At 41.4% G+C, this 20,410-nt stretch overlaps 1 protein-coding gene across 2 annotated transcripts in view; it reads right to left on the bottom strand.

The window, feature by feature from the left end:
* Positions 1 to 257: 257 nt before the first annotated feature.
* The window catches only part of efnb3b (ephrin-B3b), a 401,429-nt gene continuing 381,276 nt past the window's right edge, over positions 258 to 20,410 (bottom strand). For both annotated transcript variants that reach the window (XM_028798188.2, XM_028798186.2), the window contains one exon: positions 258 to 3,634. In XM_028798188.2, coding sequence (XP_028654021.1) covers positions 3,249 to 3,634 — 386 coding nt within the window. In that variant the 3' untranslated portion in view covers positions 258 to 3,248. The remainder of the gene's footprint in view (positions 3,635 to 20,410) is intronic.

Below are 20,410 nucleotides of genomic sequence, written 5' to 3' on the forward strand. Positions count from 1 at the left end.
TCCAACAAGATATCATTACCTGGCTTATCTTCTCCGATCCCTGCTCCTCCGCCCCCACATCCCACCTCACTGATCTACACTCCTGAAAGCAACAGAAAATGTCTTACTGAGCTCATGTCAAGTTACAGCAGGAAAAGGAGATTGTTAAAAAAAATGGCTTTGATTTCCAGCTTCCTTTTAGGAGACATGGCAAAGATAGAAAGTAGAGAGTCCTACTGTGGCACTGCAGTGTGACAAGACCATGACATGAGCACATATTACAGAAACAATCAGCTCTTTTATTGATCATTCCCGGCTAGATAACAATGAACAAGACTTCTCCATCTCTCTGCCCTACATGAATGCTGCATAATTGATTTGTTAAGAAAGGTTTTCCTTAATAAATTCATTCAGAGAACACAGGCTTGTCTGATAAAGGAAACTAGATGTCAAGCAGAATACGCAGTCCGTAACTGCTACGCCAGAACGGGAATTTAAACTAAAACGTGTCCCCTGAACTCTTCAGGTATAACTTTTCCCCACAACTCGTTCAGCTAAACTATGGGAAATACAGTAAAGCAAACACCCCCCAGTTATGACTAGACTAGTCAGTACTAATATTACGGGGAGTTTGTTTGAAAGAACCATTAAATTAGAACGCCGCTAAATGACCCAGTTCAGCTACAGTGGGAAATGTAATGGGACAAGCCCTGGGTAAGACCTAGGGAGGACTGTGAGACGACTGATCAGCAGACCGGGGCAGGAGCTGCAGTCCAAAAGCGAAAGCAAAGTCCACTGTATCGTCCTCACTTTGCTGTCCTCAATACCCGCAGTAGGACAGGTGGCTTTTCAAATTGACAGAATGATTTATGGCTGATTTTTTGGGACGTCTTCTCTCAGCTTGGCTAGTACTGATTATTTTCCAATAAGCCTTAGCTCAGCTGGTAAAGTTCTATCAGACTAAAAGTTACAAATTTTGTAAGATGTAGGAACAGTAATACCTTCCATTTACGCTACCACCAAACTGGAGAAATGCCTTCCATCTACACTAGCCAGCCAATCCAAGTTCCAGGGGGGTGAGATGGGGTGAAGACAGCAAAGGAAGGACTTCCCACCTAAAAAAACCCACTGAACTGCGTGCTTACAATGCGTTTTTCAAAAATAGCAGACCTCTTTGTGCAAATCTGCAGTGGCCCATAATTCAGCTTGATTTTCTAACTGACCCCAGTGTGGGGGCAAGGGGGGCCCTTGGTTAAGGCTGCTTTCAAAAAAGGAGGGTCTTTAGACCTCTGTTCTACATGGCACCTGCAAAATTTAAAGTCCCCCTACACCATCACTATGCGCCGGGGCCAATAAAGAAAAAATCACAATGGCAGAAGGCACAGAAATCCTCGGATCCCACCCTCCCTCCCACCCCAAAAACCCCTTTGACTAAGCGCACTCACATACTGTACACTCAAGCCTGTTGCTTTCACAAAACATAGAAGCGATTTTAGATATTCCCACATGGGGGCTTCTTGCCGAGCCCAGACCACAGGTACCCACAATGTGAACAATACAAAATAAAATAAAATAACAATAATAAGAGCAAACGTGTGTTTTACAAACAGAAAAAAAGTAAACAGCACAGAGGTCCATCTGCTCCCAACACGCTACCACCAAGAACACAGCACAATGTTGGGACATTTAGTACAACGGGTAAGGTGGCGTGCGCTCAACAATGAGCAGAAGGACTATTGGAGCCTGGCACTCCACGGGATGAAAATTCCAGTTCGACGATTTCTTTTTTTGTTTTTGTTTTTTAAATTTTTTTTTTGTTTGTTTTTTTGTGAAGTCCTTTTGTTTGCCAGAATGGTTGTTGTTTTATATATTTATTTCTGAAGACAGCAAACTGCAATGAAACAAGAAATGCTCCTGTGGCCTGTGGCTGCGTTAGCAAATAAAGGTCCTTTAGCTTCAAGGTCCATTTATGAGAAAAGAAAGATGCCATCAGACCACCAGAAACTTGAGAATATCCCTTGGGCTTGACGCTCAGATCCAGAAACTCTCCTTGAGAAAGGCACAGCATGATAACAATATAAATATCAATAGGACCATACTGATATCCTTTAGTCGCTAGTTTGTTTTTCTAGAAGGGCTGGTTTTGGTTGTTGCCTGGTGCTGTACGCCAGACTGAAATAGCAGGAATGAGTCCCCGAAACAAAAAAAAAAAACAAAAACAAAACAAAATAAAATGCAACGAGCTAAGGTGTCCTCTGCAGGTGATATGGCTGCATGTCATCTCCCCGGGTGAGTTCCTCCATTGCTCCGGCTGGGGTAGCAGACACTTGCTAGAAATCCATTATCCTAGGGAGGAGGTGAGTGGGGTGCAGGGATGGGTGAATATGGAGGTGCTCACTCCTGACTGCCCCCACTGTATCCATCTCAGCCATCCACCAAGGTCCAAATGCAACATACTTACAAGAAAGAAAAAAATATATATATATAAAATGGGCACCGTCAGCTCAGTTGGTATACCAGCTATGACATTTTCCACTCCGTCTTTTGTTCTTTGAATAGTAATAATTAAAAAAAAAAAAGTGAAATGAAATTCCATCTCTTTTTTTCTTTCTTTATCCCAAGTGGAAAGCCCTTTGTAAACACAGATTGATGTTCCATTCCAGTGTCCTTTCTGAAAGGCCTCAGTCCCTGTGCGCATTTTTATTTTCTTCACCCCCCTCTCACCCCCCCCCCCCCACCCCCACTTTCACCGGAATGGAAATCAAAAAGGTCCTGTGAAGGAGGAAGGGATGGGGCAAGAAAAAGGGGAATAAGTCAGCCTGCACTCTCCTCCCCACCTCTGACACTTCAGCCTGCTTCAGAAAAGGGTCTTCCATTATCTGCCGGTGGATTTCTTTCCCTTTTTTTCTTATTCCTCCCTTTCAGTCTCTTCCTTCCCGATCGCAATCTCATTTGACATTCCATAATTCATATTTTCATAATTCATATTTTCTGCTTCACTTGTTTTGCAATTGTGTCTGTTACCCTTCAGCTGCCTGCTTGAAGAAGCACTGCACAAATCTACTGGTAACAGTCTGAAACGAACGGGGAGGGGATTGGTGATGGAGGGGGGTGGGGGGCTGTTCATAAAGCAAAAAAGTTGCAAAGAAAGTCTGCACTTCTTACAGCAGACTGTAAAAAAGAAAAATGTAAAAGCTGTTACAAAATGCAGCCAGACCAGTTTAAAACAAAAAAAAGGAAAAATGTACTCCTAGAGCAACACAGTGTGTTCATACTTTATAATAAATATTGGCTGGGCTCTGGGGGGGCATTTCCTGGACTATATAGACTGGGTGTCCATAATCCCCGCTGACCTTCTCATAGTGTGGACAGAAGGCACTGTCGGAAGTCCGTAGCGGGATAATGATATCGCTCGGCTCCGATCCGTTGTTGTTGCCACCTCTCTTGGGGCTGGTTAGAGTAGACAAGGACAGTGGTGGATGGTGCGTGTCAGAGTGCTTGGACTGTCGTCTCCGATAGCAAACCACTGCGATGATGATGGCGATGATGAGGAGAAAGGCTGACCCTCCAGCTGCACCAGCGATGATGGGAATGTTCGAGGCTGGAAGCGGCCCATTCTCGCCATTTCCCTTATTGGTCGAATTTCCAGAAGAACCTGTGAAAGAAAACAAGAAAAAAATTAAATGGGTTTTGAAAACAGAAGGGGCTGTTCTATGTCTGATCCCTAACCATTGCTATTCTACTTCCCCAAACTACAGCCATGTGAAAAAGTAAGTACTCCCCATGGAGACTTTTGACCTCTCCAACATATTTGAACAGGCAAATGTTAAATCTACTGATAAAGATGATAAACTTGAACAAGTGACACATAAAATTGACATGGTGTATTCATTCTCATAATCTGAATTATGAGAAATGCCGATTTGTTACCTAGAGAAAGTAAGTCCACCCCTACATTTATCACCACTTTACACCCATAAAATTAGAATCAGGTGTTCTAGGTTAGGTGCCAATGATTAGAACTCCTTAGGGAGTGGGCAGGTGGACCCTGTCTTACTTAAAGTACAGATATATCGAGGATCTGGTGTTCTCTTTGCTATTGACATGTGTGGTGTCATCATGCCAAGATCAAAAGAGCTCTGTAAGGCCCTCCGATACAACGTTGTGGCTGTCTGTAATTCTGGCAAAGGATTTAAAAAGATCAAAAAATTATTTAAAATAAATCATTCCAATGTAATGAAAATCATCTACAAGTGGCGCAGATTTGAAATGACTGCTAATTTGTTCAGCAGATTTAGCCCAAGAGCTGATTATTTGATACTAAAAGAAGTCTCCAGGAACCTCAAAATTTGCAATGCGGTATCTGCAAGTAACGCAAGTGCAGACATACACAATCAGAAAGAGATTATCTATATATATAATTCACTAAGTCCATGGCAAGCAAGACGCACACAAGATAGCCACGCCCACCAACTCACAGAGCTCAGCCCAACAACAATTCACTAAACAGCTAACCATGGCATGAGAGCAAAAGCATTTGCCAAGAATGTGTTCATTAATCAAGAACAAAAGTCGGAGGTTCGAAGACGATCACATACCGTCGTAGTTCCGACCATAGACGATGCCGACTGGCGATCCGGCGGCGTTATTCCCATGACCCGCCGGACAGCCAACCGGGTAACCAAAGTCTTTGGGTTCCGGGGGGAGTATGGTTGCAAAGCTGAAACTGAAAGGAATTGACGGAAGGGCACCACCAGGTGTGGAGACTGTGGCTTAATTTGACTCAACACGGGAAACCTCACCCGACCTGAACGTGGCTCACAGGTGCATGCGACTGAGGCGGTGTGTGGAAAATGAACAGTCAACATGACTTACAAGTGCATGTGGACTGTACACAGATGAAAGCAATTCAGGTGAGGAGTTAGGGGCGGACACATGAGCAGGCAGTGCGTACTGAACGATGACTAAGAGATGACTTAAGAAATCGACAGACTAGAATGGCGGGGGTGGAATGGGCGACAGATGATCGAACTTGCCTATCTAGAGGATGTAAATGTCCTAACACGGGTTCCGTAGGTGAACCTGCGGAAGGATCATTACCGGTTGTGCCGACCCGTCGTTGGACGGTTAGGACCCGAAACCTCTCGGGCCCGCTTCCCAGCCCTCTCTCCAGAGTTCCATCTTTGCATTCACTTACAGTCGTATCCTCAAACCCACCCCATTTGGACAACTGTGTCTTTCAGGAAGTGTTCACCCATCAATATATAATTATGCAGCGTATGCTACGCCGTGGGTTGGCTAGTACAAAAATAAATGACCTCCTTCAGAGGAGTGCCAGGAGAAAGCTTCTGTTGTCCAAAGAGAACATTAGAGCAAGACTACAGTTTGGCATGGGACACCTAGGCAAAAACCAGGCACAATGGAACAATGTGCTCTGGACAGATGACTTGTTTGGCCACAGTGACAGTAGACATGTATGGCGTAATCCGAAGACAGCATTTCCAGGTAAGAACCTCATACCAGCTGTGAAATATAATGGTGGAAATATTATAGCTTGGGTTTGCAACTGGTGCCTCTGGACCCGAATTAACTATAAATTCTGCATCTTCGCAAAGTGTTCTTGAGGAGAATGAGGGGCCGTCTGTCTGAACGTTAAAATTAAACCAGGAATGGACCTTTCATCATGACAATGATCTAAAGCACACTAGCAAATCTACAAAAGAATGGCTCAAAAAGAAGATGTGAAGGGCTATCGAGACTGACCTACTCAAAGGCCTGATTTGAATCCCACTGAAATGTTGTGAGGAGATTTGAAAGGAGCACTACATGCAAAAAAAAAAAAAAACCTCTAGCACAAACCTCTTGCAAGGGAAAGAATATTGCATGCCGGAGTGGTGAAAAGTTTCACTGATACAATGTCAGAGACTGGTGGGCAGTTATGGAAAACAATCATTTCTACTAAAGGAGGCAATACCAGCTTCTGAGGCCAAGGGTGTAGAATATTGGTGCAGTGAGTGAACATCTATGGAGTTTTTTTGTTGAATAAAAGATTAAAAACACACATTTTCCTTGTGTTATTATTCAGCTATATCACCTTTAGCTGTTGACACTGTTTGCCTGGTTGAAAAGTCATTTCGATGGGATGTACTTACTTTTTCACAAGACTGTATATCTTATGGTGACCTCGTTAAAAAGGCAAAACTGGAAAACCTCTGAATGAAGCTGAGCCCAGTTACATCACTTGTGGCTGAAGAGCCTGACCCTGGGATGCTTTCCATTCAGCCCCTGACGTTCAAGCTCTTCAGATAGGCCCATGATAAGTCTCTGATGGTGGGGTCCTATTCACATTCCACTTCAGACATTGATTGATCACCTGACTTGACCCTAAGATAAGCAATGGTTTTCTCATCCATCACTGAGGCTAAATTGTTAACTGCAATGTTTTGGGAATGCAGAGTAGATTAGCCGGTGGATCACAGTCTCAATGCAGAAGAGGAAGACATGAGAAATGAGAACTTTAAACAAATGAAAACCTTGACTTAAAATGTAACTGGAGTACAAACAAGATAAGATACAAAGTCTAAAATCAGTTCAAACATTTTCATAACAGCATCTGCTGCTTCTGACCTCAGTTGTGCTCATTTCAGCCTTGAGCTGAACTCAAGTTACTTTGTGTTCCCCAGCAAGGTCATCTGGTGCAGTGAGTAAACCAGCTGACTCCCAGTTTAAGTCATAGTGTGACCTCCAAGTCACTTAGTTATTAAGGAAATCTTAAAGCCAACTGGTCAAGTAGTTGGAAACCAGAAAATTCCCAGTTTACCCATTGATACTCTGTGTGATTCAGAAGTAAGGCACTTTACCATTTTGAGTTTAGAGAAGTGTTTCTGAGGCCCACTGGTCCAAGACAGCACATCTAGAGTGTGTCTTACCATTTGTGCAAGAGTTTTATTACTTGAATATTCCCAAATCCTTAACAGGAATCCCTTAGGCTAATTTTTTAAACAGTCTAAAACCAGGAGACTCCAGAAGACTGACACTGATTTTCGGTGTACTCCATAGGCAAGTCATTTCACAATTCTGAACCTTTCAGATGAGGTCCTGAGGCCCATCAGTTTGAAACAAGATTTCCATTTTCAGCCACTGATTGTCTGTGTGACCCCCTTCACTATCTTGAATCCTTCAGAGGAGTTCCTGTGGTCCAACGGTTATGGGATACAAATATAAAAGGCTCTGGACAACTTCAAGAGGAGGTCCTTTGGCTAAAAGGTTAAACATTCAAAACAAACAGAACACTTGTATGTTAGAAACCATTTTCCAGTGTACTTCAAAGCCATGTCATTTTATAATTCTGAGCCCTGCAAAAAAGATCCACAGGCCTCATTGCTTGAAACCAAAAGTTTCTTAGTTCTGCCACAGATTTACCGTGTGACTTTGAGGCAAATCATTCATCTGTCTAGAGTCTTCTCAATCAGGTGTGGCAAAAGAGCAAAAATCTAGGAGGTTATTATCACTTTAGTTTCTGTGGGAGTCAAATTACTTCAGAGAAGGCCCTTTTGTGAAATGGTTAAAAAGTCTAAAGCCAGGAGACTCCCAGTTTAACCAACAATTACCTATGTGGCCTAAATCCAAGTTACCTCACCATTCTAAACTCTTCAGGGGAGGTTCTGAGCCCCAGTACCTAAAGTTATTAAAGAGTATAAATCAAGACAGTTCCCATTTCATTTACTGACTCACTGTGTAATACTAAATCATATACCTTTAACACATTTAATACTTCTTAGTTAAATGGAAATAAAGTGTCTAAAACGAGGAGACTCCCAGTTAAGCCACCGATTCAAAGCATCAAGTCACTTCTTTATCTTGAGTCCTTCAGACGGATGCTGAGGTCCAATTAGTTACGGGTACAAATCTAAGGGGCCATCGGTTCAATCTTTGGTCAACATCGAGAGGAGGTCCTTTGGCTAAAAGGTTAATCACTCAAAAAACAGAAAACTTCTATTTTAGAATCCAATTCCCACGATATTTCAAAGCCAAGTCATTTTATAATTCTGAACCCTTCAGAGGAGGTCCAGATTCCCCATTGCTTCAGATGAGTTCCTGATGTCCAGCAGTTATGGGATACAAATCTAAAGGGCTATCAGATCATCCTCTGGACAATTTCAAAAGAAGGTCCTTTGGCTAAAAGGTTAAACACTTGTTTGTTAGAAACTGTTTTCCAGTGTACTTCAAAGCCAAGTCATTTTACAATTCTGAACCCTTCAGAGGAGGTCCAGATTCCACATTGCTTGAAACCAGAAGACTCCCAGTTCTGTCATGGATTTTCTGCGTGATCTTGAGACGCCACTTCTCTCTCTAGAGTCTTCTCAAACAGGTGTGGCTGAAGATCAAAAATGTAGGGGTTTATCAATTCAGCCTCTTACTTTCTGTTGGAGTCAAACTACTTAACTACTGTATCCCAAACCCCTCAGAAGGGTTTTCTTTGTCAAATGGCTAAAAAGCTTAAATCCAAGATACTACTAATTTAACCAATTTCCTCTGTGGCCTAAATGCAAGTTACTTCACCATTCTGAACTTTTCAGAGGAGGTCCTGACAAAGTCACTGGTTCTCTATGTAACACTAAGCTATATACAACCAGGAGACACCCAGTTTAGCCACTAATTCTAAGAGTAATGGAGAGCCAAAGTCACTTCTTAAACTTGAGTCCTTCAGAGTTGATCCTGAGGCCCACTGGATATAACTTCTCTCCTTTCTTACATTGATCGTCTGAATGACTTCAAGTGAACATCTCATTTCTTGTGTCCCTCAGAGGAAGTCATGTGAATCACTAAGGCTTCAAACCACTAAGCACCCCAGTTCAACCACTGACCCAGACACTTCTCAAGAGCTTGCAAGTTGTTCTAAAGAATGGCTAAAAATGAGGTTTCAAGTCATTCATTTTCTAGACAGAACCCATCTGGCACTGCAGTATATAAGCACTTGTTGAAAGTAATCAGACTAACCGTTTCCTTCATAATCCTCTCCAATGAGTAAATGACTGTGCTTATGGTAGTCACTCAGGTGGCAGTGGTGAGAAGATGAGATCCAGGCCTCCATCCCTCCAGCTCCACCTTCACAGTACCTCACGTTGTGTGTGTGTGTGTGTGTGTGCGTGTGTGTGTGCGTGTGTGTGTGTGTGTGGCCACTTAAGGCTAGCAGTCCTTCGTCAAACCAAAGACCAAACCGCAGTAATGCATTTACACTGCCACAGAATGGGTTCTCTTCTAGCAGTGTGTGCCTTGGGCAAACCCATTTGTGTAGGTCAGTCCTGTCACTAATTCAATGTTATTAAAAAGAAAGGGAGGGGGCACAGCCATAAATAAAAAAAAAAAGCAAAGAGCACAGAGGCACATGTCTACCAGTGCTGGGCTCTGTGATGCTAAAATGCTCCAACAAATCTCTGTAAATCTTTATAAATCCCAATAAATCTCCATTATGTCACAATTCCTCTCGCCTAGCTGGCAAAGCCACAAGGCCGGCAGAAGTAATAATTGTGTCTCTGTTATATAACTTGTTATCTTGCTTTAAAGACCAAAAGTGCCAATGGCATTACCTTTGTTGAGGACATGTTTGTGTAATTTAGTGAAGGAGCAGGAGGACACAATTCATATGCATTTGCACATCTAGCGGTAGAATATGGTGTGGTAAGAGGGACTGCGGTGGGGTGGGATGTGATTTGTGCCACAGGGGGTTCAGACTACTGGGTTCAAGGATGTAAGTTATCATGGAGCTGGTGTGACAGATACATAAGAAACATTCCAAATTGTACAGACGAGAGGAGGTCAAGTCCAAGCTCAGTTCAGGCTGTCATGATGAGAATGCAAAACTGTTGGGGGGCTTGTAGAGATGACAAAAGATCAACTAACTGATTTGATTTTTGATTTGATACACTTTATTAATCCCAGAGGGGAAATTGTCTTTTCTCATGACCTTTGCAGGTTGTAGCCATTGTACAGCACACCTGAAACAATTTTCAGGTTAAGGGTCTTGCTCGAGGGAACAAAGGAGTAAAGTCCCTTCTGGCTGTAATGGGATTTGAACCGGCAACCTTCCAGATACCAGAACAAATCCTTAGCTTCAGAGATATTTTGGAAATGTCAAAAAGAAATTCACCAAAGGGCTGCTGTGGTGAGAAGATCTTGCATACTCCTAGTTTGGGACATCCATGTACAGTAATTGTTTGACATGTGGTATCAAAAAGATGTTAAATTTATAGATTGCACCTTTTAGTCTAGAGAGTCGCTGAGTAGGCTATTTCATTCAGAATTTTACAAAGTTGGAGTCATTTTTACCATGAATGAAAAACAAGATTTTTGAATAGAGGAGGTGACCAGAAGAAGAAAAGGCAAAACACTAGAAAAAGAGTCGATACCAAGAGACAGTCCTATCTTTCAACAAACCAGAAGTCAAAGCCAAGGACATGTCATGGCAATGGGATGCACAAAATTGTTGGGGTTTGTGAAAAACAAAGATTGTGTCAGGAAACTAACCAAAATGATTTTTAAGCAATAAAGTAATAGCATAATCAGGTACATTGAACCCAAAACTCTATAATCTGGTACAAAATATGAGGGGAGACCCAAAACTTCCTAGAAGTGGTCATTAGCACCAAAGTAGGGTATAGTTATCGAATATTTTAATCGCTATCATATGCCTACATTCTTCGCTGAGTGGCATTGTGCTGAGTTGATTGAGTGCGCATTTCTGGCATTTATTCTACAATCATGTGCGTGACTTTGATGATTTAGGAGGAGGTGGCTCCAATCTGAGGGGTTTATAAGGCTGAGGAAGGGAGCACCATCCAATTGAAGGAACACTACGGTAAAAGTTAGGCATCATTGGTTGGTAAATGGGCTATAGCCAAGAATGTTGTGCCTTTGTATGTTTAAATATATTATTGGAGATCAAAGTAATATTTAGGTCTGAAATATATCCAAGACATCGTAAGTTACAGCATTTGTGTCAATTAGGGCTGTGTATTGGCAAGAATACAGGGGTTACAATTCAATATATTGTGATACTGTAAGCAAGGTGATATATTGCCATTTTTTTAAATCAAGTAAAAAGTTTACATTATTTTGTAGTCAGAACAGTGGGATCTGCAACTGAATTTATCACAATCCCTGTAACTTCAAACATCATAGCACTACTTTTTATGCAATCTGTGAGAAGGAGTTAACATGTACCTATATCAGTAAAAAAATAAAAGTGCTTGTGCTTTTATATCCTTCTTTAAATGCTCACAGTATGCCACAGTATTTCTCAAGTAGTTAATAAAAAAATGCATTGTCCTTGTAACATCCAGCTTCAATAGCTGAATTTGAACAAAAGAATTAACATTTGTCTAGATCGGTAAAAAAATAAAAGTGCTTGCAGGATTCTTTAGATAAACCAATTAAGAAAATAAAAAAAATCATAGACAGTGTTACATATGTATACAGGCAGTATTTATATATATGCTTTAAAGGTTCACATTCTGTTGAAGTATGTATGCCAGTTCTCAGTCTCAAGTGGTTAATAAAAGAAAATGCCTAGTCCCTGTGACATCCAACATCATAACTCTATTATTTCTGCAGTTTGAAAAAGGAATTACATCTGTCTATATCAATGAAAATTAAAAGTGCTTGCAAGATTCCTAAAAAAATATTAAACAAATGTAAACAAAATATATATACAGACGGTGAACATTCTCAGATCCTTTACTTGGTTTGCATGTTATTACAGTTTGTATGTATGACAGTGGTTATTTAATAATGTCAAAGAAGATGAGCTGGTCAACGTACTGAGCTTTCAGGACACTTCTCTGTGTGGTAACGATGTCTCCTGCACTGGAGAAAACTCTCTCCTCAGAGATGCTGGTGCCAGGAATGCACAGGAAACGCTTTGCTACTCTGGATAATTGAGCCTTCGTTCTCTACTTCACTGAGAGGATACATATCTTTGCAAATGAAATAGAGTATTGACTGAGTTATTTTGGTTGCACGAGTTGAGGTTGGTGCTAAATTTGGTGTGTGAATTTTTTCCAAAGCAAGTTGAGTGAGATCCACCTGTTTAGTGTTTGTCGCTTGTTGCTTCTTTAAACGGCATGACTCTTCTTGATCTCCTTAGTGCCTTCTCTATTGTGGAAGCCAAAATGAGCCTACACTTCCTCTCTATACGCTGCAGGAGCCAGTCTAACTCCTCTGAATTCAACCATTGCTGGTAACATTACTAGTCAACTAGGTTTGTCACCACCCGATCTGTGCTCGCATGTGTATTGAAAGCCTACATACAGCAACAGTCTGTCCTTATTTTACTTTCTGTCTCACTTTTCATTACATCAGCTGAAGATAAATTACAACATTGCTATCTAGCATTCAGGGATTTAAACACAACACAAAATGAACCACTGTGTGCCTTGGATCTTTGCATGTAAGCTAGTAATTAAATATTGATACAACGTTTTTGAGAATTGATAAAGTATCTCAAAACATAATATTACAATACTCAAGTGTATCAATCTTTTTTACACCCTTAGTACCACTGGCTCCCAGTTAAGTTTAGGGCAAATATCAAAATCCTCCTTTTTAACATATAAATCTTTAAATGGCCAAGATCCGGCTTACTTATCTGAACTTCTCATTACTTACAAACTAGAATGCACATTAGGATCACAAGATGCTGGTCTGCTTATGATTCTAAGGATTAATAAAACAACAGTGGGAGGTTGAACTTCTAGTTAGAGGGCCCCAAAACTGTGGAATGGTCTGCCTGCTACTATAAGAGATGCCCCTTCTGTCTCAGCTTTCAAATCCCGGCTGAAGACTTGCTATTTCAGTGTAATATACCATGACTAGAGCTGCTGATTAGCTGTGCATACTGCATCACCGTTGTTAGTCATTAGCACTAAAACATAAGTAATATGATATTTATAATTTGATACTAACACTCATGTGCTCTGTTTCTCTTCTCAGTACTCAAATGTGGCACTTGGTGCCACTGCTTTACTGCCAAGTTCTTTGCCTGCCAATGGAAAAGTCATCTCTGATAAAAGAGCTCTGGAATCATCAAGTAGAAGGATCCTTTCATCAGACTGGCCAGCCCAGCACTGACTCAGCTGTGGAATGACCAGCAGGAGGGGGAGGCAGCTTGTTGGCAGAGGTCTCCAGGACTCTGAACACATCTGAATCCTCTTATGTGATATACAGTAATCTATCTTGTATTTTGCTCTGTACTTGTACTATTACTATTGTACCACTATATCCTATTCCTGAATTGGCAATGATAGGTTGGCCATCTAAATCTGTGAAGAAGATTACTTGTGTCCTATTCTGTGTATTGTATTGTATTCACCCCATTTTTTACACCCACTGCACTCCCAATCTACCTGGAAAGGGGGTCTCTCTCTGAATTGCATTTCCTAAGATTTCTTCCATTTTTTTTCCCTACAAGGGTGTTTTTGGGGAATTTTTTCTTGTTTTCTTAGGGAGTCAAGGCTGGGGGGCTGTCAAAAAACAAGGCCCGTTAAAGCACATTATGGCACTTCTTGTGTGATTTTGGGCTATACAAAAATAAATGATTGTTGTTGTCATTGATTAGTAAGTCTCTTAAAGTGCTAGGGAGTGACAGGCTGTGCATACGCCATTATTACAGCACATACTTGGTTAGGGTCTGTGTGTATGTGTATATCTATGTATGTGTGTGCGGGAGTAGACCAATCTGTTAAGGAACCTGGTGAGTTCACTTAACCCTGGAAAATGCATCTAGGACACACAAAAAAAGTAAGAAAGGAGAGTTCTAGGGAAATATCATTAAAATACACTCGCAAACAGACTTTTACATTGAAGTACTGAGGCATTTATTGGAAACCATCAGAAAAAAAATGGCTGGAGACGAAGTGCATGAAAAAACGTATTTTCCGGCATGACAGTGTACCTGCACACACTGTGCTATCAGTCAAAGAGACTTTGATCAAAAACAATGTGGTTCTTGGTTCACACCTCCTGTATTCACCAGATCTCACTCCCCGTGAGATTTTTTTTAAAAATTCAGACTGAAGTGAAGACATTTTGCTACTGTGAAAAAAATCCAGGAAAAAACACACAAAAAAAAGTACAAGAAATGTTTCCAATCACAATATTATTCTGTAGTAAACCACATATTTCATTAGATGTACTTGAGCATAAAGTTTTGTTTTCGAGAGTAGCCTATATTCAGTCCCCAATCTGCCCAATATATTGTTGAGGCCATGTAGACAGTGAATGAACACCCATGGGAGACTTGGGCATCGCTCAGGGAATTGGGTCAGAGTTGTTTAGTCATTGGAACACTGGTCACCAGTGTTACAAGGTGGGTGGTTTGATGGGCATGAGGCATTTTCAGGGGATAGATGCATCTCCTTGAAATGATGAATGCAGATTGAGGAAACCTGGGATCCTACTCTCTACGCTAGCCATCAGAATAGAATTTGGAAGCAGTTGCTGGCATTTTATGTCTATTCAAGCATGGTGGTCTCCTGGCGAAGCTTTCTCCTTTTGTGATGGTAATTTGACCTTCTCCAGTGGTGCTGCAGTTGCTTGTGTTTGGGAAGAGCCCTGGTCTGAGTCTCACACTGCTCTGCTGCACAAGTGTTTTCTTCACTACCCCTGTAGCTTTGCCTCCACTTTTCTTGACTCCTTTCTTCTTTTTCACCCATATGATGAAATAAAACATCACCCATGGGCACTGCTTTTGAACGGATTCAAAAATCAGTCTTGGAGGAATTGTCTTACTGAGAACTTTCTTGGAAATGATGCTGACAGATGGGCATTAGGAAACAAGGCTGGGTGAAGCAGATCTGCTGATTAAATTGATAGATGCTGCTTATGCCTAACTGATAATAAGAGTAATTATGTTTCTCAATTAGAAGCCCAAACTGACACTATAACGATGGCAATATTGTGCCCCCAAGCCTTTTGCTTGACGTGCCTGCTTTCCCCTGGCACACTCCTCTGCTCTCTACCCTGTCCTATCACTTTTCTTAGCTCTGTTAATGTCAATCACATGTGAGGATGTGGTCCATTCAGATCACGCACAGAGCCTCCTGAGAAAGCTTAGACGCTTTGCTCCCTTGATACCTAAGCATACACCTCTGCCTCCCGGATGTTGGAATGGTACACAGAGGATGAGTGTCATCAATTTGTACCCCTCTACTGTAAGTACAAGTCAATATACAGAAGATGAGCTGAATATCTGATCAAGAAAGGGGCTGAACTGACAGGCATAAGAGCAGCATCTGGTGCACCTCCAACTTTATTGCATTATAAGTGCAGTAGCCTTTGGCCAGGATAGAGAAAACAGTGCCACAGTGGGAGTTTTACTCCATAAACACTAATTCATACAGGGACAAATTATTGTGGTAAGAGGGGCTGCAGTATTTTGATTTTTTAGTGGGTTGGTCATTATTATTACGTCTTTGTGAAACTGCATTTTTGGTGGGGTTTACATTATTTTCAGGTATTGGAAAGGTCAAAGTATTATTCACAATTTGGTGTGTTAATTATTATTGCATTTCTGTAAGTCTTTACATTATTATACTGTACATGGTTATGTGGGTAAATTACCACTGGCAGTCAAAGGGGGTCATATTATCATTTGTGATTATGGGAATTAAATGATCATTTGCAGTCATATTATTATTCCTGATTACAGGGATTAAATTATCATTGGAAAGAAGGTCATATTACATTTTGTGATTATGGGGATTAAATTATCACTGGCAGTCACAGACAGTCATTAATTATTTATGATGATATTATCACTCTCAAGTGGACACATTATTATTCATGATTACAAGGATTAAATGTTCACTGGAAATAACAGAAGGTCATATTAATATTAGCGATTACAGTGATTATCACTGCAATCATAGCAGATTATATTTCTGTGTCTGTTTTTGGGGATTAGATTTTCACCGGAAGTCATTGAGGGTTACATTATATATGTTTATGGGGATTTAATTACCACTGGAATTCACTGGAGGACATATTATGCTCCAATTATTGTGACTAAATTATGAATGAATGCTGTAGGAGTTAATTTGTGATTACAAGGATTAAGATAGATAGATAGATAGATAGATAGATAGATAGATAGATAGATAGATAGATAGATAGATAGATAGATAGATAGATAGATAGATAGATAGATAGATAGATACTTTATTAATCCCAATGGGAAATTCACATTCTTCAGCAGCAGCATACTGATACAATAAATAATATTAAATTAAAGAATGATAATAATACAGGTGAAAAAAACAGACAATAACTATGTATAATGTTAAATATTAACGTTTACCCCCCCTGGTGGAATTAAAGAGTCGCATAGTTTGGGGGAGGAACGATCTCCTCAATCTGTCTGTGGAGCAGGACAGTGACAGCAGTCTGTCGCTGAAGCTGCTCTTCTGTCTGGAGATGATACTATTAAGTGGATGCAGTGGATTCTCCATAATTGATAGGAGCCTGCTGAGCGCCCTTCGCTCTGCAACAGATGTTAAACTGTCCAGCTCCATGCCAACAATAGAGCCTGCCTTCCTCACCAGTTTGTCCAGGCGTGAGGCGTCTTTCCTCTTAATGCTGCCTCCCCAGCACACCACTGCGTAGAAGAGGGCGCTCGCCACAACTGTTTGATAGAACATCTGCAGCATCTTATTGCAGATGTTGAAGGAAGCCAGCCTTCTAAGGAAGTATAACCGGCTTTGTCCTTTCTTGCACAGCGCATCAGTATTGGCAGTCCAGTCTAATTTATCATCCAGCTGCACTCCCAGATATTTATAGGTCTGCACCATCTGCACACAGTCACCTTTGATGATCACTGGGTCTATGAGGGGTCTGGGCCTCCTAAAATCCACCACCAGCTCCTTGGTTTTGCTGGTGTTCAGGTGTAGGTGGTTTGAGTCGGACCATTTAACAAAGTCATTGATTAGGTCCCTATACTCCTCCTCCAGCCCATTCCTGATACAGCCCACGATAGCAGTGTCATCAGCGAACTTTTGCACATGGCAGGACTCCGAGTTGTATTGGAAGTCCGATGTATATAGGCTGAACAGGACCGGAGAAAGTACAGTCCCTTGTGGCGCTCCTGTGTTGCTGACCACAATGTCAGACGTGCAGTTCCCAAGACGCACATACTGAGGTCTGTCTTTAAGATAGTCCACGATCCATGCCACTAGGTATGAATCTAATCCCATCTCTGTCAGCTTGTCCCTAAGGAGCAGAGGTTGGATTGTGTTGAAGGCGCTAGAGAAGTCTAGAAACATAATTCTTACAGCACCACTGCCTCTGTCCAAGTGAGAGAGGGATCGGTGTAGCATATAGATGATGGCATCTTCTGCTCCCACCTTCTCCTGATATGCAAACTGCAGAGGGTCAAGGGCGTGTTGAACCTGTGGCCTAAGGTGGTGAAGCAGCAGCCTCTCCATGGTCTTCATCACATGTGATGTCAGAGCAACAGGCCGAAAGTCATTCAGCTCACTAGGACGTGATACCTTTGGGACTGGGGTGATACAAGATGTTTTCCAAAGCCTCGGGACTCTCCCCTGTTCCAGGCTCAGGTTGAAGATGCGCTGTAGAGGACCCCCCAGCTCCGATGCACAGACCTTCAGCAGTCGTGGCGATACTCCATCTGGACCTGCTGCTTTGCTGGCACGAAGTCTCCTCAGCTCTCTGCTCACTTGCGCTGTTGTTATTATGGGTGGGGATGTTTTTCCTATGCTGGTATCAGCAGAAGGATGTGTGGAGGGTGCAGTACTCCGAGGTGAGAGTGAGAGTGGGTTAGGGTGGTCAAACCTGTTAAAAAAGTTGTTCATTTGGTTTGCTCTCTTCACGTCTCTCTCAATGGTGGTACCCCGCTTCGAGCTGCAGCCAGTGATGATCTTCATCCCATCCCACACTTCCTTCATGCTGTTATTCTGCAACTTCTGCTCCAGCTTTCTCCTGTACTGCTCCTTCGCCGCCCTGAGTTGGACTCGGAGTTCCTTCTGCACGCGCTTGAGCTCATGCTGATCACCGTCTTTAAAAGCCCTTTTCTTCTGATTCAAAAGGCCCTTGATGTTACTTGTAATCCATGGCTTGTTGTTAGCATAGCAGCGTACTGTTCTTACAGGAACTACAATGTCCATACAGAAGTTGATGTAGTCAGTAGTGCAGTCAACAACTTCCTCAATGTTCTCATTATGAGATCCCTGCAGGATATCCCAGTCTGTAGTTCCAAAAAGTTCTCTCAGAGTATTCTCAGCCTCCGGGGTCCACTTCCTGAATGATCGTGTGGTTACAGGTAGGACTCTAACTTTTGGTTTATAGTGAGGCTGAAGCTGAACCAGGTTATGATCTCCTTTCCCAAGCGCAGGCAGCGGGGTGGCGCTGTATGCGATTTTAACGTTTGCATACAGTAAATCAATAGTCTTATTTCCCCGGGTGTTACAGTGCACATACTGGGAGAATGCAGGTAATGTTTTGTCCAGCGTCACATGGTTAAAGTCTCCAGCGATTAGCACAAGCGCCTCAGGGTGCTGCGTTTGTAACTTAGCAACAGCGGAATGGATGATGTCACTCGCTGACTCCACGTCTGCCCGAGGAGGAATGTATACAATAACAACAATGACATGTCCAAACTCTCTGGGCAAATAGTAGGGACGTAAACTTACGGCCAACAGTTCGATATCCCTGCAGCAAGTGGAGATTTTGACGTTAACATGTCCAGAGTGACACCACCGTGTATTAACATAGAGAGCGAGTCCTCCTCCTTTGTGCTTACCACAGGTACTTGCATCTCTGTCCGCTCTAACTGTGCTAAACCCGGGTAGCTCCACGTTGGCATCTGGGATGGTGTTATTTAGCCACGTTTCGCAGAAACACAACAAACTGCATTCTCTGTAGGTCCTTACATTTTTCACCAGCGCAGCCAGTTCGTCGATCTTATTTGAGATTGAGTTCACATTCCCCAGAATCACAGAAGGCACCGAAGGCTTGAAACGCCACTTTCTCGCAAGCCGCTTCTTTTTTAGCTTAGTGCCGGCTCTGCTGCCACGATACCGCCTTCTTACCTCGTCGGGTAAATATGGAACCACACCGGCACTGGCATTTGTTCTCAGCGCCCGAAGTTGAGTACTTGAATAGGCGAGTCTCGGCGTGTTAAAATCCATGCCCACGTTGTAAAAGTAAGTGTGTCCAGGGAAGAAATCCACATAAAATAAAATTATCATAGATAGTGATAGAATAGTTTGTAATTGTTTGTAGCTCTTGAGATTAATTTATCATTGACAGTCATAAGGGATCATGTTATTATTCATGATTGTAGGAATAATGTATCATTGGAAGTCATAGAAGGTCATATTATCAATCATGCTTATGGGGATTAAATTATTATTGGTAATCATTGGGGGTCCTACTATTATCTGGGATTATTGAGATTACATTAACATTAGCAGGCATTGATAGGACAAATATTATTATGTCTGTATTAAGTAGGCCTTACTATTATCAAGGGACTCTTTACTATAAGACCAACCTGGGATCATATAATTGGTGATTAAGAGATTAAAATCCTACTGGTAACCTCGGTGGAGTTATTATTATTATTATTAGGGACTTAAATTACTATCAGTTTTGGGGTTTGGGTTATGTTATCATTCCTAATCTGGGCATCATTGTCTCAGTCTATCTATGTCAATCATGGGAAGTCATATTAATACTAATAAAAATGGGAATTAAATTTTCATTGTCATTCAGAGAAGGTTTCATTATAATTGGTGATTATAGGGAATAAATTATCATTGCAACTATAGAAGGCCATATTATTATTCATGTTTACAGAGATTGCATTATCAATTAGCAGCAGATTATGGAGACTAATATTTAATTGACTGTAATAGAAAAGTCAAATTTTATCCTCTATTAATAACACATTATTATTGTTAAGGGACTCTTTATTATGAACCTACACAATGATCATATTAAATCTGAGCAGTTAGTAGAAAAGTTAATGGCATCCATAGAGATGATAGTTGCATTTATATCGCTTTCAGAGGCTAAACCTATTGTCGAATTTGGGGAGTTATGTGAACATTTGGGTTGTTAAACTGCTGTTCTCAGTATGGAGGTCATCATATCGGTCTAAGTGACTATGTTGGTAAATTATCTTTGACAGGGTGGACCTATTGACATTTTAGAGATTAAATCATTCCAGGTATTAAATTATTACTGGAGGTTTTAGGGATTCACATTTTTATGTTTGTCTCCATTATGAGCAGACACAATAATTGTATTAATGGAGTGGATATTTTAAATGCTATCAGTGTGTTAGATTATTCTCAGGAGTTGGGGATATATTGCTTTTGTCATTTAGGGGGCTAAAGTATTATTTCCTTCCATTATA

The sequence above is a fragment of the Erpetoichthys calabaricus genome, chromosome 3 (genome assembly GCF_900747795.2).
Source record: "Erpetoichthys calabaricus chromosome 3, fErpCal1.3, whole genome shotgun sequence".
NCBI classification, from domain to species: domain Eukaryota; kingdom Metazoa; phylum Chordata; class Cladistia; order Polypteriformes; family Polypteridae; genus Erpetoichthys; species Erpetoichthys calabaricus.